This window comes from Prionailurus bengalensis, chromosome B1 (assembly GCF_016509475.1).
Source record: "Prionailurus bengalensis isolate Pbe53 chromosome B1, Fcat_Pben_1.1_paternal_pri, whole genome shotgun sequence".
Lineage (NCBI taxonomy): Eukaryota > Metazoa > Chordata > Mammalia > Carnivora > Felidae > Prionailurus > Prionailurus bengalensis.
The window spans coordinates 194,912,505-194,936,404 of NC_057344.1; the positions used below are offsets into that span (position 1 = coordinate 194,912,505).

At 44.1% G+C, this 23,900-nt stretch overlaps 1 protein-coding gene across 10 annotated transcripts in view; it reads right to left on the bottom strand.

The window, feature by feature from the left end:
• CC2D2A (coiled-coil and C2 domain containing 2A) overlaps positions 1–23,900 on the bottom strand; it is a 152,808-nt gene that overhangs the window by 40,400 nt on the left and 88,508 nt on the right. For 6 of the 10 annotated variants that reach the window (XM_043572936.1, XM_043572932.1, XM_043572934.1 and 3 more), the window contains 8 exons: positions 15,482–15,638; positions 12,622–12,769; positions 9,606–9,744; positions 7,167–7,370; positions 5,292–5,384; positions 3,894–3,985; positions 2,934–2,948; positions 652–819 (listed from right to left, as the gene is read on the bottom strand). In XM_043572936.1, coding sequence (XP_043428871.1) covers positions 652–819; positions 2,934–2,948; positions 3,894–3,985; positions 5,292–5,384; positions 7,167–7,370; positions 9,606–9,744; positions 12,622–12,769; positions 15,482–15,638 — 1,016 coding nt within the window. The remainder of the gene's footprint in view (positions 1–651; positions 820–2,933; positions 2,949–3,893; positions 3,986–5,291; positions 5,385–7,166; positions 7,371–9,605; positions 9,745–12,621; positions 12,770–15,481; positions 15,639–23,900) is intronic. The other 4 variants (XM_043572933.1, XM_043572928.1, XM_043572930.1 and 1 more) reach the window with 1 other exon arrangement.

Consider the following 23,900-nt stretch of genomic DNA (forward strand, 5'->3'; position numbering starts at 1 on the left):
GTTAGAACCCTCAGCTTCTCTCCTGAGACGCTGATGCTTGTGGACGGTACCCTGGCTGAATGGATGGCTTCCCTCACAGGGAGAAGAATAAAGCAAACCCACAGAAGGAAGTGAGCAACAGAGACCACGGGGCCTCAGAAGAGCCACCCCAATCTTTATGGTCCACTGTGTAGTTCAGCTGTGCCTCTTGTTTAAAAAAATTTTTTTTAATGTTTTTTATTTATTTTTGAGACAGAGGGAGACAGAGTATGAGCAGGGGAGGGGTAGAGAGACGGGGAGACACAGAATCAGAAGCAGGCTCCAGGCTCTGAGCTGTCAGCAGAGAACCTGATGCAGGGTTGAACCCAAGAACCGTGAGATCATGACCTGAGCTGAAGTCGGACGCTTAACAGACTGAGCCACCCAGGCGCCCCCAGCTGTGCCTCTTAACCTTGAGTTCTTTGAGACACAATAAATCCCCTCTTGAGCCTAAATTGACTGAGTTGGTCTATGACTTGCAACCGACAGGGCTTTGGCTTCCGGAAGACCTCCCCCCATCCCTGGACAGAACAGTGACTGCGTTAAAGGTGGGAGCGGACGTGCTATAGAGAAGTGAACCACTCAGCGGGGACCCTGTCCTCTCCATCCCAGGGCTGTCTGGACGGCTCTCACCTTGCTGTCGGCTTCCTCACAGGAATGTCATAAGCCCGGATAATGTTCACCAGCACCTTTATGTCTCCGTCGGACAGGTTCTGGGCCGTCACCTTCTTCCGGCCTTTTCTCCTTGGCCTCAGTGGTCGCTTTTGTTCTGCCAGCTTGAAAAGGCTTAGCCCCAAAATGCTAATGATTACAGAACAGGATTAGGACTCTAAGGAAAAGAAAGATCTGGAAAGTTGTGAGACAGCTTCCCAGACTCTCCCCTTAGGTCCCTCAAAGGCCCCTGAAAAACTCTTTTGTCTGTTTAAGGAGGGTGGAAATCGCCGAGGAATTCTCCCGAGACTGGGGAGAGCCTCTGGGGTGGATCACTAAGACAGATTTCAGCTGCTACCGATCAGAGGAAGAAAAGTGTGCTCGGGCCCCTCCGCCTCGTGCTCTGCCTTGCTCCTCTCGGGTCCCTCCCCCTCAACTGTGCAGGTGCTCTCCTGCTCTCCTTGCCCCAGGGGCCCAGCCACACAGCAGGAAGGGGTGCTCCCTCTCAGCCCCAGGGCACTTCCCGGGGGGACTCCTGGGTCTGCTCTTTGACCTTGGGCAAATTTCCTCACCTCTTTACGTCTCTGTTTCCTCATCTGTAAAATGGGGATAATCATACCTCCCTTCTGGGGTTGCAGAGAGGATAAAGTGAGGGGGTGTCTGCAGAGCACCCCTGCCCTGGTCTAGCACTTGCTGGATGCCCTAAAATGGTGGCTGCTGGGAAGATGACCGTGGCACGACGGCAGTGGAAGGGCAAGGGCAGGAGGAGCCCCCTCATCCCTTCCCTCTCACTGAGGCAGAATCCCGTAAACACTTCCGGGAGGACACAAGCACTGCCGGGGAATCGTGGTGGGAGAAAGGGCCACGAAGCAGGTAATTCTATGCCGGCCCGGAGGCTGAACAGAAGCACAGAGGTCACTTTGTATCCGCAAGCTGACATTACCGTGCCCATCGCCAGGGGACAAGGCCAGCTGCACAGAGCCGGCTCTCGCTTCTCTGCCTCCCCTGCTTGACCAGCGGCCTCTTTCCAAGGGACACATGCCAGCCTTGGAGTTGGGTGGGGGGATGGCTCCCGAGGGGCTCCTGCTTGTTCCCAGGATCTTCTGTCTCACAGAGCAACTGCTGTTTACCAGCACCTTCTATGATCAAGCAGAGTGCGAGGTGCCATACGCAGAATATTTCTAATCCTGACAAGTAGAACCTTTACCCCAGTTCTCATATGAAGTAACTGGAGGCTTCTGGGAGGTGACAGGTGACAGGTGTCTGGGAGGTGACAGGATTTGCTGAAGGCTCCCAGGGGGAGAGCTGGGGTTCCAACTCTGGTCAGTCTGACTAAACAGCCAGCTTCTTCCTCTTTTAAAAATACTTACATATATTTATCTCTAACTCACTTAAAACGAGAGCAGACCCATCACATGTTAACATAATGTAAAGGTATGAAAAATAGCTGTCTTTCCCCCATCCAAAAAAAAAAAAAAAAAAAAAAGAGAGAGTGAGGACAGTGATACCGTAAAACTTTTTCTGTGTGTGACTTGTTATCTACATTTTAGTGTTGTTAATTTATTTTTACTGAGATATAGTTGACATAGAACGAATGACTAAATTTCAGGCATAGATATATTTAGATACTGGGATATGACTGCTACCGTGGTGTTAGCTAACACCTCTAGAACATCACATAATTATCATTTCTTTTTTTGTGGGGAGAACAATTAAGATCTAGACACTTAGTAACTTTGAAGTGTATGATACATTACTGACTATATTCACCTGCTGTGCCTGAGATCTCCGGAGCTTTTTTATCTACCAGCTGCGAGTCTGTAAGCCTCCAGCAACATCTCCCCGATTCTCCCAACCCCTAGCCACTGGTAACCACCGTTCTACTCTGTGTTTAGGAGTTTGGCTTCTTTAGATTCCACATAGAAGTGAGATCATACGGTATTTGTCTTTCTCTGTCTGATTTATCTCACTTAGCATAATGCCCTCAAGGTTCATGTTCTTGCCACTGAAACCTGTCTTATTAATCAGTCTGCCAGGACACCCACCTAACCCAAACTTGGGGACCTCAGAGGGACACCTTTGCCAGGGGGTCCTAACGTGGCACATCCTTTCCCTTTGTCGAAACTTCTCCCCTTTTCTCAGGACACTTGGCTGCCCTCCCAGGAGTCAGCATGGGAACATCTTGGCGGCTGGGACCATTAAATATAGAAACATCTTAGTTTAACACTAAGAACAAACCAAAATTAAAAGAAGAAAGAACATACCCTGAGCCTTCAGAACTTAATGCAGAAAGTAAAGCAGAAAAAGAAAAAAGAAAGAAATGAAATGGAAAAAACAGCAAGAAATATCATCATCTATTCTAAAGTGTAAGTTTCATGACTGAAAAAATACAGTGACTGGACTCTGGGCCTGGAATGAAGAGGGAGGGTTTGCATGAATTTGTGTGGGTACAGCCCTTCCTTCTGTACATGGACGGAGGCCAAGTCCAAGAAAGGGACTGCCATGCATAGACATTTTTTGTCTCCTTCCCAGCTTGGTGGTGGAGACGAAGCGCATGATAGGAAATCACCTTTTTAGGAGACCAAGAGATTTAATCACAGAAAGGGTCAGAAAGTTAGTGGGGTACACAAGACCACCAGTATAGAAAGTTATTTTTCATCTTTTATGCTTCCACCTTGAGTTGAGAACATGTAAGGATTATTCTAAGTAATAGGGAAATCAATCAAGCAAATGCAGTCAATCCCCAACTTCTATGTAAATCTCCATTTTCCCTGTTGCCCCTGTCCCCTCACCAAACACACAGCAGCTCTCTGCCTCCCCCCAGCCCCCGACCTGGGGCTGCTCGTTCCCGGCCACCCCCTCTGTCTAGTGTGGGGGACTGGGGGGCAGTGTGACGAGGGGAGGTGGAGGGCAGGAGCGTGGGCGGGAGGGCAATGCCGTCAGACGTGGTCTGATGGCAGCAAGGAACTGGCAAAGGCTGTGAGGTGGACTTGGGAGGTGAGATGGTGTCTACTGGGCATGATGGAGAGCATCTCATGCGACTTAACAAACCCCCCCCAACTAAGGTAACCATGAGGCATCGAGCACGTTTTACTGGTTCCCAGCAATACTGGGGGCCCAAGCGCATACCATGCAAGGATAAGAACTCTCTATTTACGTGAAAATTTTCATATAATACAATGAAAGTAATTTTTATAAGAAACGAAAGATTTGTTTGCTTTTACCTGATATTGGGAACTTCTTCTTCTACTATCAAATCCGAAAGAAGAAAATGGTGTTTTGCAATTAGGAAACGATTGATCACTGATTCTCTAACCTGAGGACAAACGTGTATTTTATTTAAAATGTTCCTGTCACATAGACTTCACAGGTCACTCCCTAAACCCCTTTGAGTGTTCACCCGATGTCACCTCAGTTGTCCCAGCACACTTGCCCTTTCCTCCCCAGCGCTGATCTCTTCCCCTATAAATCACCCCGCTTTGCTTGTTAGTGTAAGCTCCCTAAGGCACAGGGGTTTCTGTTTTGTTCACTGCTCTATTCTTGGAACCTGGGAAATTTCCTGGTGGATGACAGTGGAATTTTTCAGAATGAATGAATAATTGCAAAAAATAGGACCGATCTTGAAGCACACACATTTCAGATTCTGGAGTTCTTCCTCTATTCAGATTGATTTACTTTTTTTTTTTTTTTTTTAATTTGTTTTTAGAGAGAGAGTGCAAACAGGGGGAGGGGCAGCAGAGGGGAGAGAGAGAGTGAGAGTAAGGGAGACAGAGAGGGAGAATCCCAAGCAGGCTCCACACTCAGCACTGAGCCAGACATGGGGCTTGATTCCACGGCCTTGGGATCGTGAGCTGAGCTGAAACCAGGAGTCAGATGCTTAACTGACTGAGCCACTCAGGCACCCTTAGACTGGTTTACTTTCTAGTTATTCTTTATTTTTTTTAAAGTTTATTTATTTTGAAAGAGAGAGAGAGTGCAAACGGGGCAGAGAGAGGGGGAGAGAATCCCAAGCAGGCTCTGTGCTGTCGGCGCAGAGCCCAAAGCAGGGCTCGAACCCATGAACCATGAGATCGTGACCCGAACCGAAATCAAGAGTCATATGCTCAACCGAGCCACCCTGACGCCCCTCTAATTATTCTTCAAATAGAGGGCCTCTGAAATGTCATAAGTTGTTTTTTCTAAGGAGCTGCAGGGTAGATCAACTGGATGGGAAAAACGTAGTGCAGTGGCTGTAGCATTTCCTACAAGTTACATTTACTAAACGAAGGAAGGGCAAACGGGTATTTCAAGTTTTTAGTGCATTAGGGCAGTTAGTACGTGGCTCATAAAACTTTTTCATTACAAAGGTGATATGATGCAAACATTCAAATATGAGAAAAATCACGACTTAGAAATTGTGTCCCCTGTACTCATACTCCACGTAAGATAACCACTGATAATAAGCTGAGATACATCCTAGTGTTTCACGTGTTCAAATTAATTTCTTATCTGTAATTATGAGCAAAAAAGTGACAGTTAAGTATCCCATAGATAACTCGGCAGAATAAAGACCACTCTCCCCCCAGTCCTAGGGTGTTGGCTATGCTCCCCCGGTGGGGACTCTGTAAAATGATTTTCCTTACCTGTTGGAGGTACTTGGCTACCATGGCCCTATGGGGATCTATGTGGTCCTTGGTTTCAATTACATTTCTGTCTCGTAACCGTTTCTCATAGTCCTAAGATGAAAAAGGAATAGTTTTATGATTTTAAAGTACTAGTACCCCTCCCCCCCATGCCCTTCTTGAGACGACAGAATTTATCCCATGTGGTTTAAGTAATAAATTATGGTTCTAAATGTGTCTTCCGCCTTCCTGTTCACAATTGGTTTCAAAATTGATCTTTGACGCAGTATGCCGGTTTTGGAACCAGTTGGTTGAACTGCCTTAGAAGTAGAAGATAATTCTATAGAGCAATTACAACTCAGGATGTTCATGTAGGAAGACACAGAGATACAGAGAGACTCCAGAAGCTCAGCTCACCCAAGCAACTTAGCCGAAGCGTCTGCTTACATTTTTGTCTTTTCTATTTTAAGTAGAGCAATGGCAAAAATAGTAAGTAGCCTCTGGCTGCAGCTGATTTGGGTTGCCTCCCTGGAGGAGAGTGGTGGGTGGGTTAGCTCTGTCTTAGGCTGCTGTGCTTTGCTCTGTCAATACAATTTCCGGGGGGCCGGGGAGCTGCCATGTTCTGCTTTAGTCCTCTGGCCACAGCTCAATATCCAGGGTCGCTCCTAACCCAGCCTGGGCAACTCAAGCCAGCTGTTCCCAAGATTTTTAAGCTTGGGACAAGAGGACACCTCTCTCTCTGCTGGCTGAAGCCACTAGATGTGAGCTTGGATGATGCCGGTGACCATGCACCCAAGTAGAGAATCTGCCCACAACGAGGACCAAGGGAAGCCCAGGCAGGACGGAACTGCATCCTGGTGAGTGTTCAGGTTCTGGATCCGGGTGTCCTTGAGGCACACGTGAACTCCTGCCATTCACGCCCCCTTAGATATTTAACCCATTTTGGCACTTCATCATCTAATAAACTTTCTCGGTGCCCAAGGTAGCTTAAATTGGCTTTTTTAAAAAAAATTTTTTTTTTTCAACGTTTATTTATTTTTGGGACAGAGAGAGACAGAGCATGAACGGGGGAGGGGCAGAGTGAGAGGGAGACACAGAATCGGAAACAGCCTCCAGGCTCTGAGCCATCAGCCCAGAGCCTGACGCGGGGCTTGAACTCACGGACCGCGAGATCGTGACCTGGCTGAAGTCGGATGCTTAACCGACTGCGCCACCCAGGCGCCCCTAAATTGGCTTTTTATCACTTACCATCACGAGTCCCAACTAATACAAAGAAGAACCAAGTCATCAAAAATATTCTCCAATAGTTTCTATGGTTTCTGCATAAAAAATCATACTGGGCTCCATTTCTAATGACTCCCCATTTACCTCAGCAAACAGTAACTTGCCCATCAGGCTTTCACTGGCCTGTCCGGCCTACACTGGCCTTTCACCTGTAGTTCCTCAAAGGCTCCCCACCTGCCAGGGACCCCTCCACAGCCAAGCCTGTGCCCAGCCCCGCCTCAGTGCCGCCCCGCCCACCTGAGACCCCAGGGGCTCCCCCCCGCCACCCGCAGTGTTTACCGGGCTTCCTAAATATTTAATGGATTAAAATGGCATTGAATTACTGACAGTTGGTTATAATGTGGCAGGATAATTTCCCATATTAACACGTAAGATACTTTTCAGACTTACGATTCTAATGTCTCTTAGTTTATATGTCCTTATATTGGGCAAAGAGACTACTTAACATTAGTGTAAAAAAAAATAATGGAAAAGTTATGTGAAGCGTTCGAAATGAGAAACCAACATCGCTACGGAGAACACGACAGCAAGAAGATACACTCATCATAGTACAAGCCAAATGGCACAGACCTATTTTATTGCTGTATTAACTCCTCCATGGCAATTTCTTACCTGGAATACCTTTTCCATAATTTCCCGGTCATATGCTGGAATTTGCTTGTAATTTCGGAATTCTGGCACCTCTTGGCTTCTAAGACAAAGAAGCCGGAATCGTTTGGATCTATTTAACTCCTCATCTGAAACAAAGTTAAATTCTTGCTGCAGCTGTTCCAGTCGAAAGAAATCAGGGACGTAGGATTCACCGCTAGTAGCAACCTATGGAAAACAGAAGAGGCACAGCTTTGGATGGCAGGCAGATTGCATCTCAAGAAACCCAGCACCGAGCTCTCGGTTTGGGAATGGAAGCTTAAGAGTCTTAGACAGGGAGACTTGAAACACCCTGCATTTAAGGACAACATATGTTGAAATCTAATAGTAACGAGGCAGGTGCCATTATATTCATGTCCTGGCTATAAAAAGTACCGCAACTCATTTTTCAAAAAAAAAAAAAAAAATCATAAAGTTCATTTTTTTGGGTACGCATGCTCCCCCCATAGGTGTTATGTAAATATACAGAGTGAAAAATGGGAGAGTTAAATCAGTGTATTACTAGGTGCCTGCAGGAAATAAGGTTGCGTATATACAGTGTTACCATAAAATCTACTACGTGAATTTAAAATATGTTATATATAACTTAATATAACTTTAAAGATATATTTAACAAAATGTGATTTTTCAAATATATGTAGGCACACATGTAGATAAAGGCCCCAGAATTGGCTGGTCAGTTCAAATCAGTTGGCTGATCACCGGCTCCACGGTCATGCTGTCTCCAAATAGCACCTCGTGGCCCTGGTCACCGAGTAAAGACAGATCTGGGTGCCAGTCCCCGCTGCCCCCTACACCGGCTCGGAAAGGATGGTCTCAGGGTACCGCTGGGAGGCTGAGCGGGTGAGGCTACACTCTCCCGGGCATCTGCTTGCCCCTCTGCTGGGTGCTCTGCCAGTGGGAACCTCCTCCTCGCAGAAGGAAAGCCAGGGAGGAGAGACTCGCCAGGGCTTTGGAGTGGGCGAGGTGATCCTGCTGTGAAAATCCATAAAAAGAGGTCCTGGGGCACCTGGGTGGCTCAGTTGGTCGAGCATCGGACTGTGGCTGATGCCAGATCATCAGGTCATCATCTTGCGGTTTCTGAGTTCGAGCCCCACATTGGGCTCACTGCTGTCAGTGTGGAGCCTGGAGCCTGCTTCAGGTCCTTTGTCCCCCCTCTCCCCTCTCTCTCTGCCCCTCCCCAGCTTGTACTCTCTCTCAACTATAAACAAATATTGAAAAAAAAAATTGAAACAAGAAAGAGACAGGTCTGGAAGGCCATCCCTGTGTTTTGTCCTTCTACACGAAGACAAATAGTTAAAAAGAAAAAAAAAATGAAGGTGACATTTATACTATATTGTTGCTGATTTAAACATGGTAATCGAAACGTGATTTGAAACCTCTTTATGGAACAGACTATGCTCTAGGTAATGTGGTCTATTCTTCCTAATACTTCTCTTAGTCACACTAAGAAGTATCATTGAGTTGGAAGGAAAACTTATAAAGGCGAAAGTCAGAATAAACCCAAGCTTGCTTTGGGACTTACCTTGGAAAGTCTAGGACAGAAATGAAAATGACAGAAATAAAAATGTTATCCTGGTTACAGTTGCCCTGCTGATGAACTCCCACTAGTGAACATGATTACAGAACGTGTTGCTGTGGTCACTTTCCGGATCATCTACTTGTTTATTATATTTTTGTGGGAATTATGAACTTGGGAGCAAAAACAATTGTATCTGCTACCAAGGAGAATCATTTACTGACTAATGTTCCATTTTATTTATAAACTCACTGAAGAAAGAATTTCGAATGTTATGATAGACGCAAGCAATTTATCTCATACATACTTAAAAGAAATCTAAACGATAATCTAATTAATCATCAAATGGGAAAATAAACGAACAAAACCACCATTTCTTAAAAGGCCCCACCAGGTGTGATGAACGGGCACGCGCTCTGAAATGGTCTTGGATCCGCGTCCTTACCGGCCGTGTGACCTCGAGCAGGTGACTCTGAGCACCCGTACTCAGGTGCCTTTCCAGGGGAGGGGCCAAACAAGGCCTTTCGTTAGGGTTTTACAGAGGTTAGCGGTAAGAGGAACAGCAACACCGTAACAACAGCTAATATTTGTTGCACACCGATTGTGTGCCCTGCTAACTGTTGAGATGAGGCGTTGCACGTCGTCATGGCCACACTGCGAGGGTGTCACAGTGCTTAGAAGCATGAGTGCTCGCCCTGATCACACAGCCAGGCAGGGGCAAAGCCGGCCTTTAAATCTGTCATTCAACCCGGCACTCGTGTTCTTAAACACTATCGCACTGGAGAACACAGTGCGAAAGAAAATGCGTGTAAAGGGTCGAGCCGTGTCTATTATTGGCACAGCAAGTGGAGAAATGCAGTGTGCGCACGATGGTGCCACGTTACCGAGATTAGCTGCATCAAAGGGGCATTGTTGGGGTCATTTGGGTCGAGCTTGGACTCTGCTGCCCACTTGGCCAACTTTTTCAAGTCTGTCAGTCCCGATGTGCCGATGGACGAGATGGCATCTGCTCTCTTCAAAGCACTGGAAAAGAAGTTAATGCCGTGAGATGGGCTTTTTCACAGAGCACTTTGCCTCAGGCCTGCAAAATCCCAGGACGGCACTGCCTAAGGAGGCTGTTATGTCTAAGGGAGAAAATCTGATCATAAGGAAGGAGTTTTGCCGTTTTTCTTTGCTCGATGACTGCTATTAAATACGTTTTGGGGGGTGCCTGGGTGGCTCGGTCGGTTAAGCTTCTGACTCTTGATTTTGGCTCAGGTCACGATCTCATGACTCAAGAGTTGAAGCCCCACATCGGGCTCTGTGCTGACAGTGTGGAGCCTGCTTGGGATTCTCTCTCTCTTCCCCTCCCCCTGCTCACTCTGTCTCTGTCTCAAAAAAATAAATAAACATTAAAAAATACACGTTTCAGGGACAATAGAGAAGAGTGAATGGTAGAAGAAAACACTTGCACACCATACATCTGATAAGGGATTAATGTTTCAAGTATATATGGAACTCATAACTCAATAGCAATAACCCAAATAATCTAATTAAGACATGGGCAGAGGACCACAATAGACGTTTCTCCAAAGAGGACATCCAGATGGCCAATAGACACGTGAAAAGATGCTCAACCTCACTTGTCATCAGGGAAATGCAAATCAAAACCCCAGTGAGATATCACCTCGCACCTGTTAGAATGGCTAAAATAAAGAACCCAAGAAATAGTGTCAGTGAGGATGTGGAGAAAAGGGAACCCCCGTGCACTGTTGGTGGGAATGTAAACTGGTGCGAACACTGGAAAACAGTCTGGAGGCTCCGCAAGAAATTAAAAGCAGAACTGCCATATGATTCAGCAATTCCGCTTCTGAGCATACACCTGAAGGGCACAAAATCGCTGTCCTAAAGGGTGTCTGCACCCCCATGATTACTACAACATGATTTATGAGAGCCAAGACATGAAAACAACTGAAGTGCCCCTCAGTGGGTGAGTGGATAGAGAAAACGTGGTATGTCACTCACCATAAAAAAGGAGGAATCCGGCCATTTGCAACAACATGGACGGAGCTCGAGGGCGTTGTGCTGGGTGAGATAAGTCAGACAGAGCGAGGCAAATAAGGTGGGATCTCACTTATATCTGGAATCAAAACCAAAACCCAAAACCAAAACAAAACTTGTAGAAACAGAGAACGGGTTGGTGGTGGCCAGAGGTGGGGCGGGAGAGGCGGTGGCCAAAGGCGGTCAAAAAGTCCAAAGTTCTCGTTATACGATAAAGACGTTCCAGAGATCTGATGCACAGTTAACAGTACTTTACTGCACATTTACAAACTGCTAAGAGAGCAGATCTTAAAAGTTCTCACGGCAAGGAAAGCACAACTTGCAGCTACGTGTGGTGATCGATGTAAGGTAGACTTACTGTGATTATTTCACAATATATCCACTTATCAAATCATTACATGGTACACCTTAAACTCATGCCATGTGTCAGTTATATCTCAATAAAACCAAAAAAAAGAAAAAGAAGTATCCCTACAACCCTGCCCAGGGCGTAGAAGTGTCCCGAGTCCCTGGATCCGGGCCAGTGAGAAGGAGCCTGCGCAATCGGTTCAGGGTGCCCTGAGAGCCTCACTTCCCACTCACCTGGGGACCCCTCGTAGCTGAGGCCAAAATACAAGAGGAAAAAACGGACGCACAACGGATTGGGACACGACTGAATTCCCAGGAGGCCAGCGCTCTCAGCACCTTTGCGTCAGGGCTTTGTTAATGGAGCTGTGTCTCTCGCCGCTCACATTGTGTTTTACCTCCTCTCCTGAGAGTGGGAGCTTTCGTCCCGGGTGTGGAACTCAGTGGAATGAGGACAGAATGCCGAGGCTCGAGGCCTCCACTGGACGTGACCGCCCATCTCCTGACTGAGGAGGTGCTGACCAGATGTTCCTTGTTCTCGTCACAGGGACATCGGAATCGGGACGGAGAAGGCAGAAAAGGAGAGGAGCCTGGCCCGCTCTGTTTCCCCTCATGTCGAAAATGACAGTCTGTGACTTACAAACTGTCTTCTTGATGATCAGGATAAGTCCTTTTCTTTATTATTATTATTATTATTTTTAAGTGCTTATTATGTTTGAGAGCGGGAGCACAACAGGTGAGGGGCAGAGAGAGAGGGGGTCAGAAGATCTGAAAGTGGGCTCCACACTGAAAGCAGAGAGCCCGATGCAGGGCTTGAACTCACAAACCTCGAGATCATGACCTGAGTCCAAGTCTCATACTCAACCAACTGAGCCACCCAGGTGCCCCAAGTCCTTGTATTTTATGGTGGAGGCAACGGAGGCCCAGAATGGTTAAAGATGAACTCAAGACCCATCTGTTGGGGCAGGACAGAAGCCAGACTTGAACCCAGGCCACCTGGCCCCCATAGTCCAGGCTGCCTGGGCAGGGACCAACCACAAGGAAGTGGGGCCTGCCTAGGGGTAAATAGGTGAGGTACAGAGTGCCTAAGGATCTAGCAATCAAGGGAAAGAACTGACAATAGGGACCTTTATATAACCAGAAGTTTCTATAACAATCATCATTCACACCGAGGACCACCTATACACAATCATAGGCTCAGCATTTCCCCCCGTCTATAAAATGAAGAAAAAGAATACTTGAAGAATGAAGAATGAAGAAAAGAATACTTCACAGAGTTACCGGAGAGATTAAACAAGGCAAAATGCTTTTTGCTGTTTCTGGCACTGCTAAACATCTAATATTTATTAGGCTATTAATATTTTAATCTTTACCTCAAGTACCATAAAAAAACCATGGAATTACTAGCACATGAGAAAAAAGGGAAAGAATGTGATATTGCAAGCTTCCCGCCCGCCCCCCGGATATCATTAATGCAAACACATTACTCATCAATTTATTATAGACACACATCACCTTCTAAATCCGATGTTCTGCTGTGACAGTGGAGGAATCAAAGGGATCCCATTTTCTCCAATGGCCCATGCCACGCTGTTGGACACTTTCCCCGAGGTCATGAGAATCAGTTGATTGCTACCATCAGCTTCAAACGAGAAGGGCATTCCTAGGGAGACACCAGATTACACAGACGCTGTTTATGAAAAGGGAGCGAGCCCAGTCTTGGTGAGAAAGCAGACAGTAGACGAATGGAACAGAGAGGATAGGGCTGGCAGGACAGAACACATAATTCACAGCAGCGGCACTGAAATTCTTCAGGCAATGATGTGCAGAATAGGCCTCTTGGTTCTCTCTCTGACAGCAGGGTGTAGAGGTGACAATGAATGAGGCACTTTGGAGTGGGACCATTGGGTGCATATTCTGGTTCTGCCGCTTAACAGCTGTGTGACCACAAACAGATGACCTAACTTCTCGGAGCCTTAGTTTCTTTATACATAAAATAGGGATAATAATAATACCTCCTAAAAAAGATTCCTGTGAAGACATCCATTTATTCACTCATCCAGTGGATACTAATTTGAGCTTCTGCTTGGCTCCAGGGACTATTCTCGGCGCTGCAGATGGCCGTAAAGACACAAAACTGATGAGAATCCCTGTTCTCAAGGAGTTGCTATTCCAGCAGGGGAGACAGGCAGTAAATAAGAGAAATGGGAGGAATGTATGGTTTGTTAGAGAGTGAGAAGTGTGAAGAGAAACCATAAATTAGGGAGTGTATACAGACAATGTGTATTTGGGGGTGGGTGGGAAAGGGCTGAACTTTTAGATGGGGTGGTAGGGAGGGGCTCCACAAGAGGGGACTTCGAGTAAACGCTAGAAGAAAGTAAGGAAGTGAGACGATTTCTTGGGAAAGAGCATTTGTGGCAGAAGGAACAAGTCAAGTGCCCTAGGGAGGGAGTGCACCCGAATAAGGAGAATTGTGTTAAGTGGGGTCTTACATGCAGATCACTTAGTGCTTGGACCACTCAACAAACGTTAGCTATTCCTAAGCTACTGCGGCAACAGTAAGCCTCACTTACTGATTTGGCTTCTACCCATTGGAAATTAATGATAAAAAGCCTCGGGGCAGTTTGTTTAATCAAATAAAAGAAGAAAAGATTTTCAAGCACTAAAAATAGTGACTTGGGGTGCCTGGGTGGCTCAGTCAGTTGAGCGTCCAACTTTGGCTCAGGTCATGATCTCACAGTTTGTGGGTTTGAACCCCACATCAGGCTCTGTGCTGACAGCTCAGAGCCTGGAGCCTGCTTCAGATTCTCTCTCTCTCTCTCTCTCTCTCTCTCTCTCTCTGCCCCTCCTTCACTTGTGCTCCTTCTCTTTCTCTCTCTCTTCCTCAACAATAAATAAATAAACATTACAAAAAAATAGTGCCTTCATGCCCTGGACTTACAGTTAATATTATTAGCACAAAATAATACCACTATTATGCTGTAATAGCACCTTTGTGTTTTTTTCAGAGATCTTTCCTCTATATTGAACATCCACTTTAATCTTCAAATAACCCCAAAAGACATTAAAGGGGGTATCCTTAGATTCATTTTATGAATGAAGAAGATATTTAAAGAGATTACATAATTACTAGGGTCACAGAGTTTATCAGTGTGAGAATGGGAACTAAAGCCTAGGTCCCAGACTTTTATTTTATTAAAAAAATTTTTTTAATGTTTATTTAGTTTTGAGAGTGAGACAGAAAGACAGAGCATGAGCTGGGAAGGTGCAGAGAGAGAGGGAGACACAGAATCCGCAGCAGTCTGCAGGCTCTGAGCTGTCAGCACAGAGCCTGACGCTGGACCTGAACTCACAAACTGTGAGTTTATGACCTGAGCCGAAGTCAGACGCTTAACCAGCTGAGCCACCCAGACACCCCTAGGTCTCCAGACTTTTAGGTTGATGATTGGATTTGAGCCCCAAAGAATTCTTGCAGATAAATTTCCAAATATGTGCTCACAATAAAAAATCACGAGACACACGAAGAAACAAGCCACCATGAATAAGAAGCAACAGAATCAGACCAATAAGCAGATAGGTACTGAAATGATCAGCTACAGAACGTTAAAAAAGTATTTGTAATATGTTTTTAAAAATAAATGAAGTAGTGAAGGAATAAAACAATGAAATGGTTGAGAGTCTGAAGAAAGGACAAACATTATCAGAACTGACCAGACAGATTGGAAAAGAACAAAATAGAATTTCTGGAGGTGAGCAATCCAATAATTAAAATGAAAAACTCAGTGATGAGTTTCAATGATTAGACACAGCCAAAGAGTGAATTCATGACTTGGAAGACAGATTTAAAGAAGTGTCACAGAATACAGCAGTGAAAGAAAAGGATAAGCAAATACATTAGAGAGGTTAAGAAACATGGTAGACAGAGTGAGAAGGTCCATTGTATATGTAATTACAATTATAGGGGATAATAGAGAGAATATTAACTAATAATCTCCCTATTATAATATTTAAGTTTTTAAAACTTTTTCAGCCTTATAAATAATCCCCGGATATATATCTTATATACACAAAACTTTGTCCTCATTTCAAATTATTTTCTAAGAAAAGATTCCTAGAAGAAGAAACTAAGGTATCCAAGGCATTTTAAAGGTCCTGATTCACATTGTCGAACTCCTTTATACTTGCATAGTTTTATGAATTTATTGGCCACCAACGGTATAAAAGATGACTGCAAAAAATTGTATATCATCATTTTAATTTGAATTTCTGAAAGCAGTTTTATAATTACCTGGTTGTTTGAAAACGAAAAAAGAAAAGTTATGTTCAAATCTGACAGTAAAACTGTGAGCCACTGAGGATAATGAGCTTTCCGTACCACTTCCAACACCCTCGTGGTCCAGGGTCACATGCTGGTTACTGCTAAACTCCACTTCTTCAATGGGAGCCCTTCCAGTGACAATGGTCGTTTCAGGAATAGGCAGAAACACTTCTGCCAGCAAAGTGGTGCCACTGTGTCCAACTGTTTCGTATACCTGAAATCGAGGAAGAGAAACAGACAAAAATAGTAAGAGTGTGCTCACTCCCAGAGTTTAGTCCATTTATCTATGTTAATCACTGTTCTAGCCCAGAACACCCATTTCTGAGTGGAAAAGCTGAGTTGTGTTATGGTTCCCATGGAGACTAAATTGCACCGTATTTATGGCCAAGTTGTTGACATCCTGTCCTCTTGTCTGGCCTACTTTCCAGACAAGAAAGTAGAGAGAGAGAGGGGTAGAGAGAGGGGTTAATCAAAGTAGCAGTCTACCACAATTGTTTCCATTTCAAACTGATACTCAGGTTATCTGGGGGAATGGGCTCCTTCCTTTTCCTGGCTTATGTTATTTCAGAAAGTGATGCCATCAGGTGGATTGGGTGAGATAAAGCGGACATGCCACCAGATGATTTATTATTTACACCAACTTCAAGGTCAACAGGAGAAGTATCATACCTAGATGTACTCTAGAGTATCAGGTTCAAATCTACTATTTAGTACATCTTTCAGATTCTTCCCTTCAAGAGCTCATTTTATTTGTTAGCTGCTGAAACCGTACCAGCTCCTTCTCAGACCTTCTCCCAAGCAGGAGCAAACTAGACCAACGGTGGCTCTAGTGACTGTGGCGTGTCTTATTGTAATGCCGTCACTATGAGACGAAGAATCCAGTGTCAAGGCAACCACTGATTATGAATGTACAATGCAGCTTCAAGACGAGCCTTTGTGCCATTGGATCAAATTTCTCTTGTATCCTTGGGTCATTTCTCTTTTGTGGAAGAAGATGACAAGATACCCACAGTTCTGCTGGCTTCTTTCCTGTGTTATTCTTTCCTTCCAAGAGGTCCCTGTGGCTGGTACACGTTTCTCTAAAATGCCGATTCCACTCCTTTCACTTTTACTAATTAGATCTTCATATTTTTCTTCTTGTGCAATAGAGTCCCGCTATTGCAATAGACTTGTGCAATAGACTTCCCACGTACCGATGGAATGCACAAAGATGACACTACGGACCCTCTGGACCCCCTCCACTCACCCCCTCCCCTTACAAGGCGTATGATATGAATTCTTTTCAAGGATGAAGATGAGGATGATTTTGTGCCAGGCCCCTGGTATCCACCAGCTTGCATTTGCCACATGGCTGACTGAGCTTGGAGGGTCTACTGGGGCAAAGACAAAGACAAATACTACATAAGAACTGAACTCAGGACCCCAGACTTAATACCACTGTGAGCTATTCTTTTTTTTTCATTAAAAAAAAATGTTTATTTACTTTTGAGAGAGAGAGAGAGAGAGAGAGGAGAAAGCAAGGGAGGGGCAGAGAGAGAGAGAGGGAGACAGAAGATCTGAAGCTGGCTCTGTGCTAACAACAGACAGCCTGATTCAGGGCTTGAACTCACACACCATGAGATCATGACCTGAGCCAAAGTTGGAAGCTTAACAATCTGAGCCACCCAGGCGTCCCTGCTGTGAGCTCTTCTAGCAGGCTGGGTGCCCTAGGAGACCTGTGATAGAACTTACCTGTGTGGAGTGGCCAAGTTCACCTAATTCAGGGCAAGCAGGAAGCCCGTGAGTAAGCCACATTCTCCAAATTCATCTTTATTAGTAAAAAGATGATGTTTTGGTCTCTTTTAAAAATGTCTTTTATAGGGGCGCCTGGGTGGGTCAGTCGTTTGGGTGTCCGACTTCGGCTCAGGTCATGATTTTGCATTTGAGCCCTGCATCGGGCTCTGTGCTGATAGCTCAGAGCCTGGAGCCTGCTTTGGGTCCTGTGTCTCCCTCTCTCTCTCCCCCTCCCCTGATCACATTCTGTCTGTCTCTCTCAAAAATAAATAAACATAAAAAAAAAAAAATCTTTTATGGAAAATGTCAAACATAAAACCCAAAAGAATAATATACCATGAACCTAAACCATCACCTGGCTTCAAATACCATTAGCTTATGACTGACTAATCTGGTTTCATCTATACTCTCATCCCTTCCGTCTCCACCAATATTTGGAACCCAGACATCATTTCATCTGTAAATATTTCAATATGTGTCTCTAAAAGATAATGATATTAAAAGGCATAGTTATAATACTATTATCACAGTAGTTTCTTAGTAATGTCAAATATTAGTAAGTTTCAAATTTCCTTCAGAGTTTCAAAAAATTACTGTAAAACTTCATTTGAATCAGGATCAAAATATATTCTGTACAGTGCAACTGATTGATAAGTCCCTCAAGGCTCTATTAACTTATAGGTGACCCTTCTCCCTTTTTATACGTTTCAAAAAACCACTTTTTCTCTGTATTTTTATTGGTTTAGAGGTCTAATGGGAAAAGGGGTGCCATTTATTGCTTGTCTCAACCTTGCATAAGAGCCTGTGGATTTGTAATCTTACAGAGCTCAAAGACCCTCGAACAGATTGTTTTTTCTTGCACAGGAGATCTTGGTTGACCTATTAAATTATGGACTCACTAGAATAAAGTTTCAGCTTGAGAAAATGTTAGGTTTTCTTTCCTTTTAGAAACTTTTTGTTCTTTGCCAAAACTTTGAGGCATCTGTTTGTACGAAGCCCGGTATGGACTTTGGACCTGGTATTTTCTTCAATCTTTAGCACATTCCTATGAAGAACGGTTTGTGGTGAAGATTAAGCAAGCTAACAGACCCAACAATTCTGGATGATGGATTTGAAGCTCCAAGAGGAGAAACTCCCCTAGCCACTCATGTAGTAATTCAAAAAGCTGGAATTTGAATCCATAACTGTTTCACTGCAAAACTCATACCTTGTTTTGCTATATCTTCCTTATGGGCCAGGGACAGTCAGAAAGGTGATCAAATAATTAAGAATTCTTTTAACCATGAACCAAAACCATGAACCAAAAAATATATTAAAGTTTATATTATATATTAATATATATTATTATATACATAATATATATTATATATTATATATGTAATATATATATTATATAATATATATATTAAAGTTTAGACAAATTGGTGAGAAACAATGATTGAAAGAGTATTTAAAATCTGAATGAGGGGATGCCTGGGTGGCTTAGTCGGGTGAGCGTCAGGCTTCAGCTCAGGTCATGATCTTGTGGTCTGTGGGTTCGAGCCCTGTGTCGGGCTCTGTGCTGACAGCTCAGAGACTGGGCCTGCTTTAGTATTCTCCCTGTCTCTCATACCCTTCCCCACTTGTACTCTGTTTCTCTCTCTCTCTCTGTCTCTCTCTCTCAAAAATGAATAAATATTTTAAAAAAATCTTAAATCTGAATGAAAAAAAATCAAACGCAAAATGAAGTATCATAAAAACAATGTCTATAATCAGAGCTTAAAGCATCACCTCAGCGTGTGCAACTGTGATCACAAGACTGAACTATTCCTGTCTCAGAATTCTTGGTTGCTCGGAACTCTCAAGAGGTTGGCTGTCTCCGCAAGAAAGGTATGCCTCGCTCACTTCAGTGCGGGTGCTTTAACTCTCTGTAAGGTGCCCACGTGTACTGGGCACCAAGTGAGACATGGGGGGAGTGGCCACCGGCCCACTGACACCCACTTATGTGCCGCCGCCCTACCCTGTGTTTTGCCTACAGAAACACTTATCCACTCTATCAAAATTCCTTGTTTATGCATTATATGTCTTACTGGATGTGGAGATTCCTGAGGATAGGGGTCTTGCCTGATTTCTCTTGGAATGTCCAGTACCTTCCATTTGGGAGTTAATGTATTTAGAAGGGAGCATGCTAACTCTAAATAGAAGTAAGGCATTATTATTATTATTATTATTTTAACATTTCATTTATTTTTGAGAGACAGAGAGAGACAGAACATGAGTGGGAGAGGGGCAGAGAGAGAGAGGGAGACACAGAATCCAAAGCAGGCTACAGGCCCTGAGCTGTCAGCACAGAGCCTGATGCAGGGCCCAAACTCATGAACCATGAGATCATGACCAAGCTAAAGTTGGACGCTTAACCGACTGAGCCATCCAGGCGCCCTTATTATTATTGTTATTGTTATTATTATTATTAAGTAAACTCTTTGCCCAATGTGGGGTTCAAACTCAGGACCTCGAGATCAAGAGTTGCATGCTTCACTGACAGAGCCAGCCAGGAGCCCCCAGAAACAAAGCATTACATGATAAATCCATGGAATGAAATGGTTTTCTTCTCTGAACAGCTGGTAGACCTGGGTGTACCATGGCTCTCAGATTTTCTCAGTCTTAATTTACTCCACACCTGACTGTCACTCCTCTTGCAGCCTGCAGAGGGCAGTGTGGTGGACAGGACAGGGTAGTGTTGGGTTCCAACAGATCTGGGTCTGAATCCTGACATTGACAGTAGCTTCCTGACCTTGAGCATGGCCTTCCCCGCTTTTTGCTTTCATTGTAAAACAAAGATGTTATTTAAAGCTCCCTAGAAAGGCGGTGCTGAAGTTTAGCCGACATGGATGAAAAGTCTCTTCCCTACTTATGAGCTCAATGAGTATTTATTCTTCTTCCTCTGGGCATACGATTGACAATGAGCACCTGCATTTTTATAGTACTTTATGGTTTACAAAGCTCTTTCACAAACATAATTACACTTCTCAAGCATCTTGTTAAATCTCGCTGGTCAACTGATTTTAGTAAAGTTTATGACATAAGAATTTCTTACTTAAACTGGTAAGATCTGTCTCTTCAAGATACTTTAATGTTTTTCAAAGGAGACAATAAGTTGCTGGGGATTTATAGGAATTTTATGGCATATTCCATATTTGTAATGAAATCATCTATATCCCCAAAGGCAAGGAGGTGAAAAGTGAAATACATTAAGGCTAAAATGTTTTTAAAAAATCAGGAGTTAACGAAGTCCTGATATTACTCCAAGATGAGGGAGTAGAAAGGATAAGTAGTCAGAAAATACCATTTACGACAGTAAAACGCTTCAGAAAGTGACAGGACTGCAGTATTTAGTTTAATATTTGATTCAACCTGTGTCTCTGACCTTGTGACTCTCTTACTTTCCACTTCCTCAGAATTCCAAATGCTCCAACACTCAGTGCAGTTAAGTAAGTGTGTGATTTGCTGGCACAGCTAAGGGAAAGTTTCTATATTATGTGGCTCCAATGGCTTTACAAAAACATCCCTGTAAGACTTTCATAATTCATCAAATAGGTTATTATGGAAGGACCACAAGAGTTGCTTCTAAGCTTTTCTGTTTTGGTTTTTATTCCTTGTGGGTGTGCCCTGTGCTGGCCACCCTGTTTCGTAATGACCCATAAAACATGCAGTTATTGTAGAAAGGGCATTTCTGTGGATGACAGCAGAAGCGTCCTTATTCCCGGTCTCTGGAAACACATTCCTGTTTAATGTCAGGACAGGAAGTAAATGGGGACTCTTGGTGTTGAGTCTGTAGGACGGAGGCAATTATGAACTCTAGGGGAAATAGAGGCTTTGCTACCCGGGACTACCGTTTCAACTTTTTAAAAAAAATTTGTTTATTTTCAGAGAGAGCGCTCACGTGCATGCACACAAAAGAGGGAGGGGCAGGGAGGGAGGGAGATAGAGAATTCCAACTAGACTCTGCACCGTCAGAGTGGAGCCTGATGTGGGACTCGAACTCATGAACCGTGAGATCATGACTTGAGCCAAAATCAACAGTCAGACACTTAACTGACTGAGCCACCCAGGTGCCCCTCAACGTTTTTTTTTTTTTAATTTGTTTTAATGTTTTATTTATTTTTGAGAGAGAGAGAGACAGAGCACGAGCGGGGGAAGAGCAGAGAGAGAGGGAGACACAGAATCTGAAACAGGCTCCAGGCTCTGAGCTGTTAGCACAGAGCTGGATGCAGGGCTCGAACTCACAAACCGTGAGATCATGACCTGAGCTGAAGCTGGACGCTCAACTGACTGAGCCACCCAGGCCCCTCCCCCCCTTTGTTTTTAAATAAGGAAAAATGGATTCCATCTGACCAAGCCAAAAAAACACCCACAATCTTTCCACACTTTTCACCCTGCTCTTCCCAGGTAGCATCAGTTCTACTTAATGCTCGGGTGCAATGCTATTTTCAAAAAATCAGAAAATGGGCACCCTGGGTTTGGTGTTTGTAAGCAGCTTTCTGTATCATTAAGTTTGACTTTGTTTTTTCCTAAGTCAGGGTGCCAACCTCGGCATTGCTGGCAATTCCTCACTGTGGTGAGCTGTCCCGTACAGTGTGGGATGTTCCCCAGAATCCCTGGCCTCCTCCCGTTAGAGGTGCCACCAGCTCCCCGCTTGGTAGAATTAAAATGTCTCCAGACACGGCCACATGTCCCCTGGGTGCCAAAGTCACCTCTGCTTGACAAACACTGCTCTGAGCAAAATGAGTGCTTGTGTGTGTGTGTCTGAAAGTGGAATGTTATGGAAAAACATGGCAGGAAATATAATTGACTTACATTCAGGTGTTCAGAAATTCTTCTGTTGTGTAATGAAGGGCAGCAATGAATTCAGAATAGCGATTACATCCACGGCTACCAACTCGAGATTATGTTTTTTAAAAAATGTATTATTGGGGGTGGCTCAGTTGGTTATGTGTCCAACTCTTGATTTCCGCTCAGGTCATGATCCCAGCGTTGTCAGATCGAGCCCCGCTAATGTGTTGTCCGCCCAGAGCCTGCTTGGGATTCTCTCTCTCTCCCTCACTCCCTGCCCCTCCCCCATTCACACATGCTCTCTCTCTCTCTCTCTTAATTTTTTTTTTTTTAATGTTTATTTATTTTTGAGAGAGACAGAGACAGAATGTAAGTGGGTTAGGGGCAGAGAGACAAGGAGACACAGAATCCGAAGCAGGCTCCAGGTTCTGAGCTGTCAGACAGCACAGAGCCCGACGTGGGACTCGAACTCATGGGCTGTGAGATCATGACCTGATCTGAAGTCGGACAGTCAACCGACTGAGCCACCCAGGTGCCCCTCTCTCTCTCTTAAGATAAATAAACTTTAAAAAATGTATTACTGAACTTTAATTAACATACAATGCTATATTAGCTGCAGGTGGGTATATAACCTAGTGATCTGACAATTCTTTTTTTTAAATTAATTTTTTAAAAAATTTATATCCAAGTTAGTTGGCATGTAGTGCAACAATGTTTTCAGGAGTAGATTCCTTAATGCCCCTTATCCATATACCCATATAGCCCAGCCCCCCTCCCACAACCCCTTCAGTAACTCTCTGTTTGTTCTCCATATTTAAGAGTCTCTTCTGTTTTGTCCCCCTCCCTGTTTTTATATTTTTGCTTCCCTTCCCTTATGTTCATCTGTTTTGTCTCTTAAAGTCCTCATATGAGTGAAGTCATATGATTTTTGTCTTTCTCTGACTGATTAGTTTCACTTAGCATAATACCCTCCAGTTCCATCCACGTAGTTGCAAATGGCAAGATTTCATTCTTTTTGATTGGCAAGGAATACTCCATTGTATATATATATATATATATATACACCACATCTTCTTTATCTATTCATCCGTCAATGGACATTTAGGCTCTTTCCATAATTTGGCTATTGTTGAAAGTGCTGCTATAAACATTGGGGTGCATGTGCCCCTTCAAAATAGCACACCTGTATCCCTTGAATAAATGCTTAGTAGTGCAATTGCTGGGTCGTAGGATAGTTCTATTTTTAGTTTTTTGAGGAACCTCCACACTGTTTTCCAGAGTGGCTGCACCAGTTTGCATTCCCAGTGATCTGACAATTCTGTACATTACATAATGCTCACCATGGTAGCAGGAGTCACTATCTGCCATCACACAATGTTATTACAATATTATTGACTATGTTGTATTTTTCATTCCCATGACTTATTTATTTTATAACTGGAGGTTTGTACATTTTTTAAAGTATTTTTCCTTGCAATTCTTTTTTTTAAAATTTATTTATTATTTATTTTTGAGAGAGAGAGAGAGAGAGAGAGAGAAAGAGTGTATGAGTGAGGAGGGGGCAGAGAGAGGGAGGGAGAGAGATTATCCCAAGCAGGCACTACGCTGTCAGCATAGAGCCTGATGCGGGGCCTGAACTCACGAAACCGTGAGATCATGACCTGAGCTGAAGTCAGATGCTTAACCAATTGAGCCTCCCAGGTGCCCCTGGAGGTTTATACATGTTAATGCCCTCCGCCTATTTCTTCTATCTCCTCATTCTTCTCCCTTCTGGAAACCACCATTTTGTTCTCTGTATTTAAGGGTTTGTTTCTGTTCTCTCTGTTTTGTTTTGTTCATATGTTTGTCCAACTTGGGATGATGTATGCAATTATTATTACTTCTATTTGGA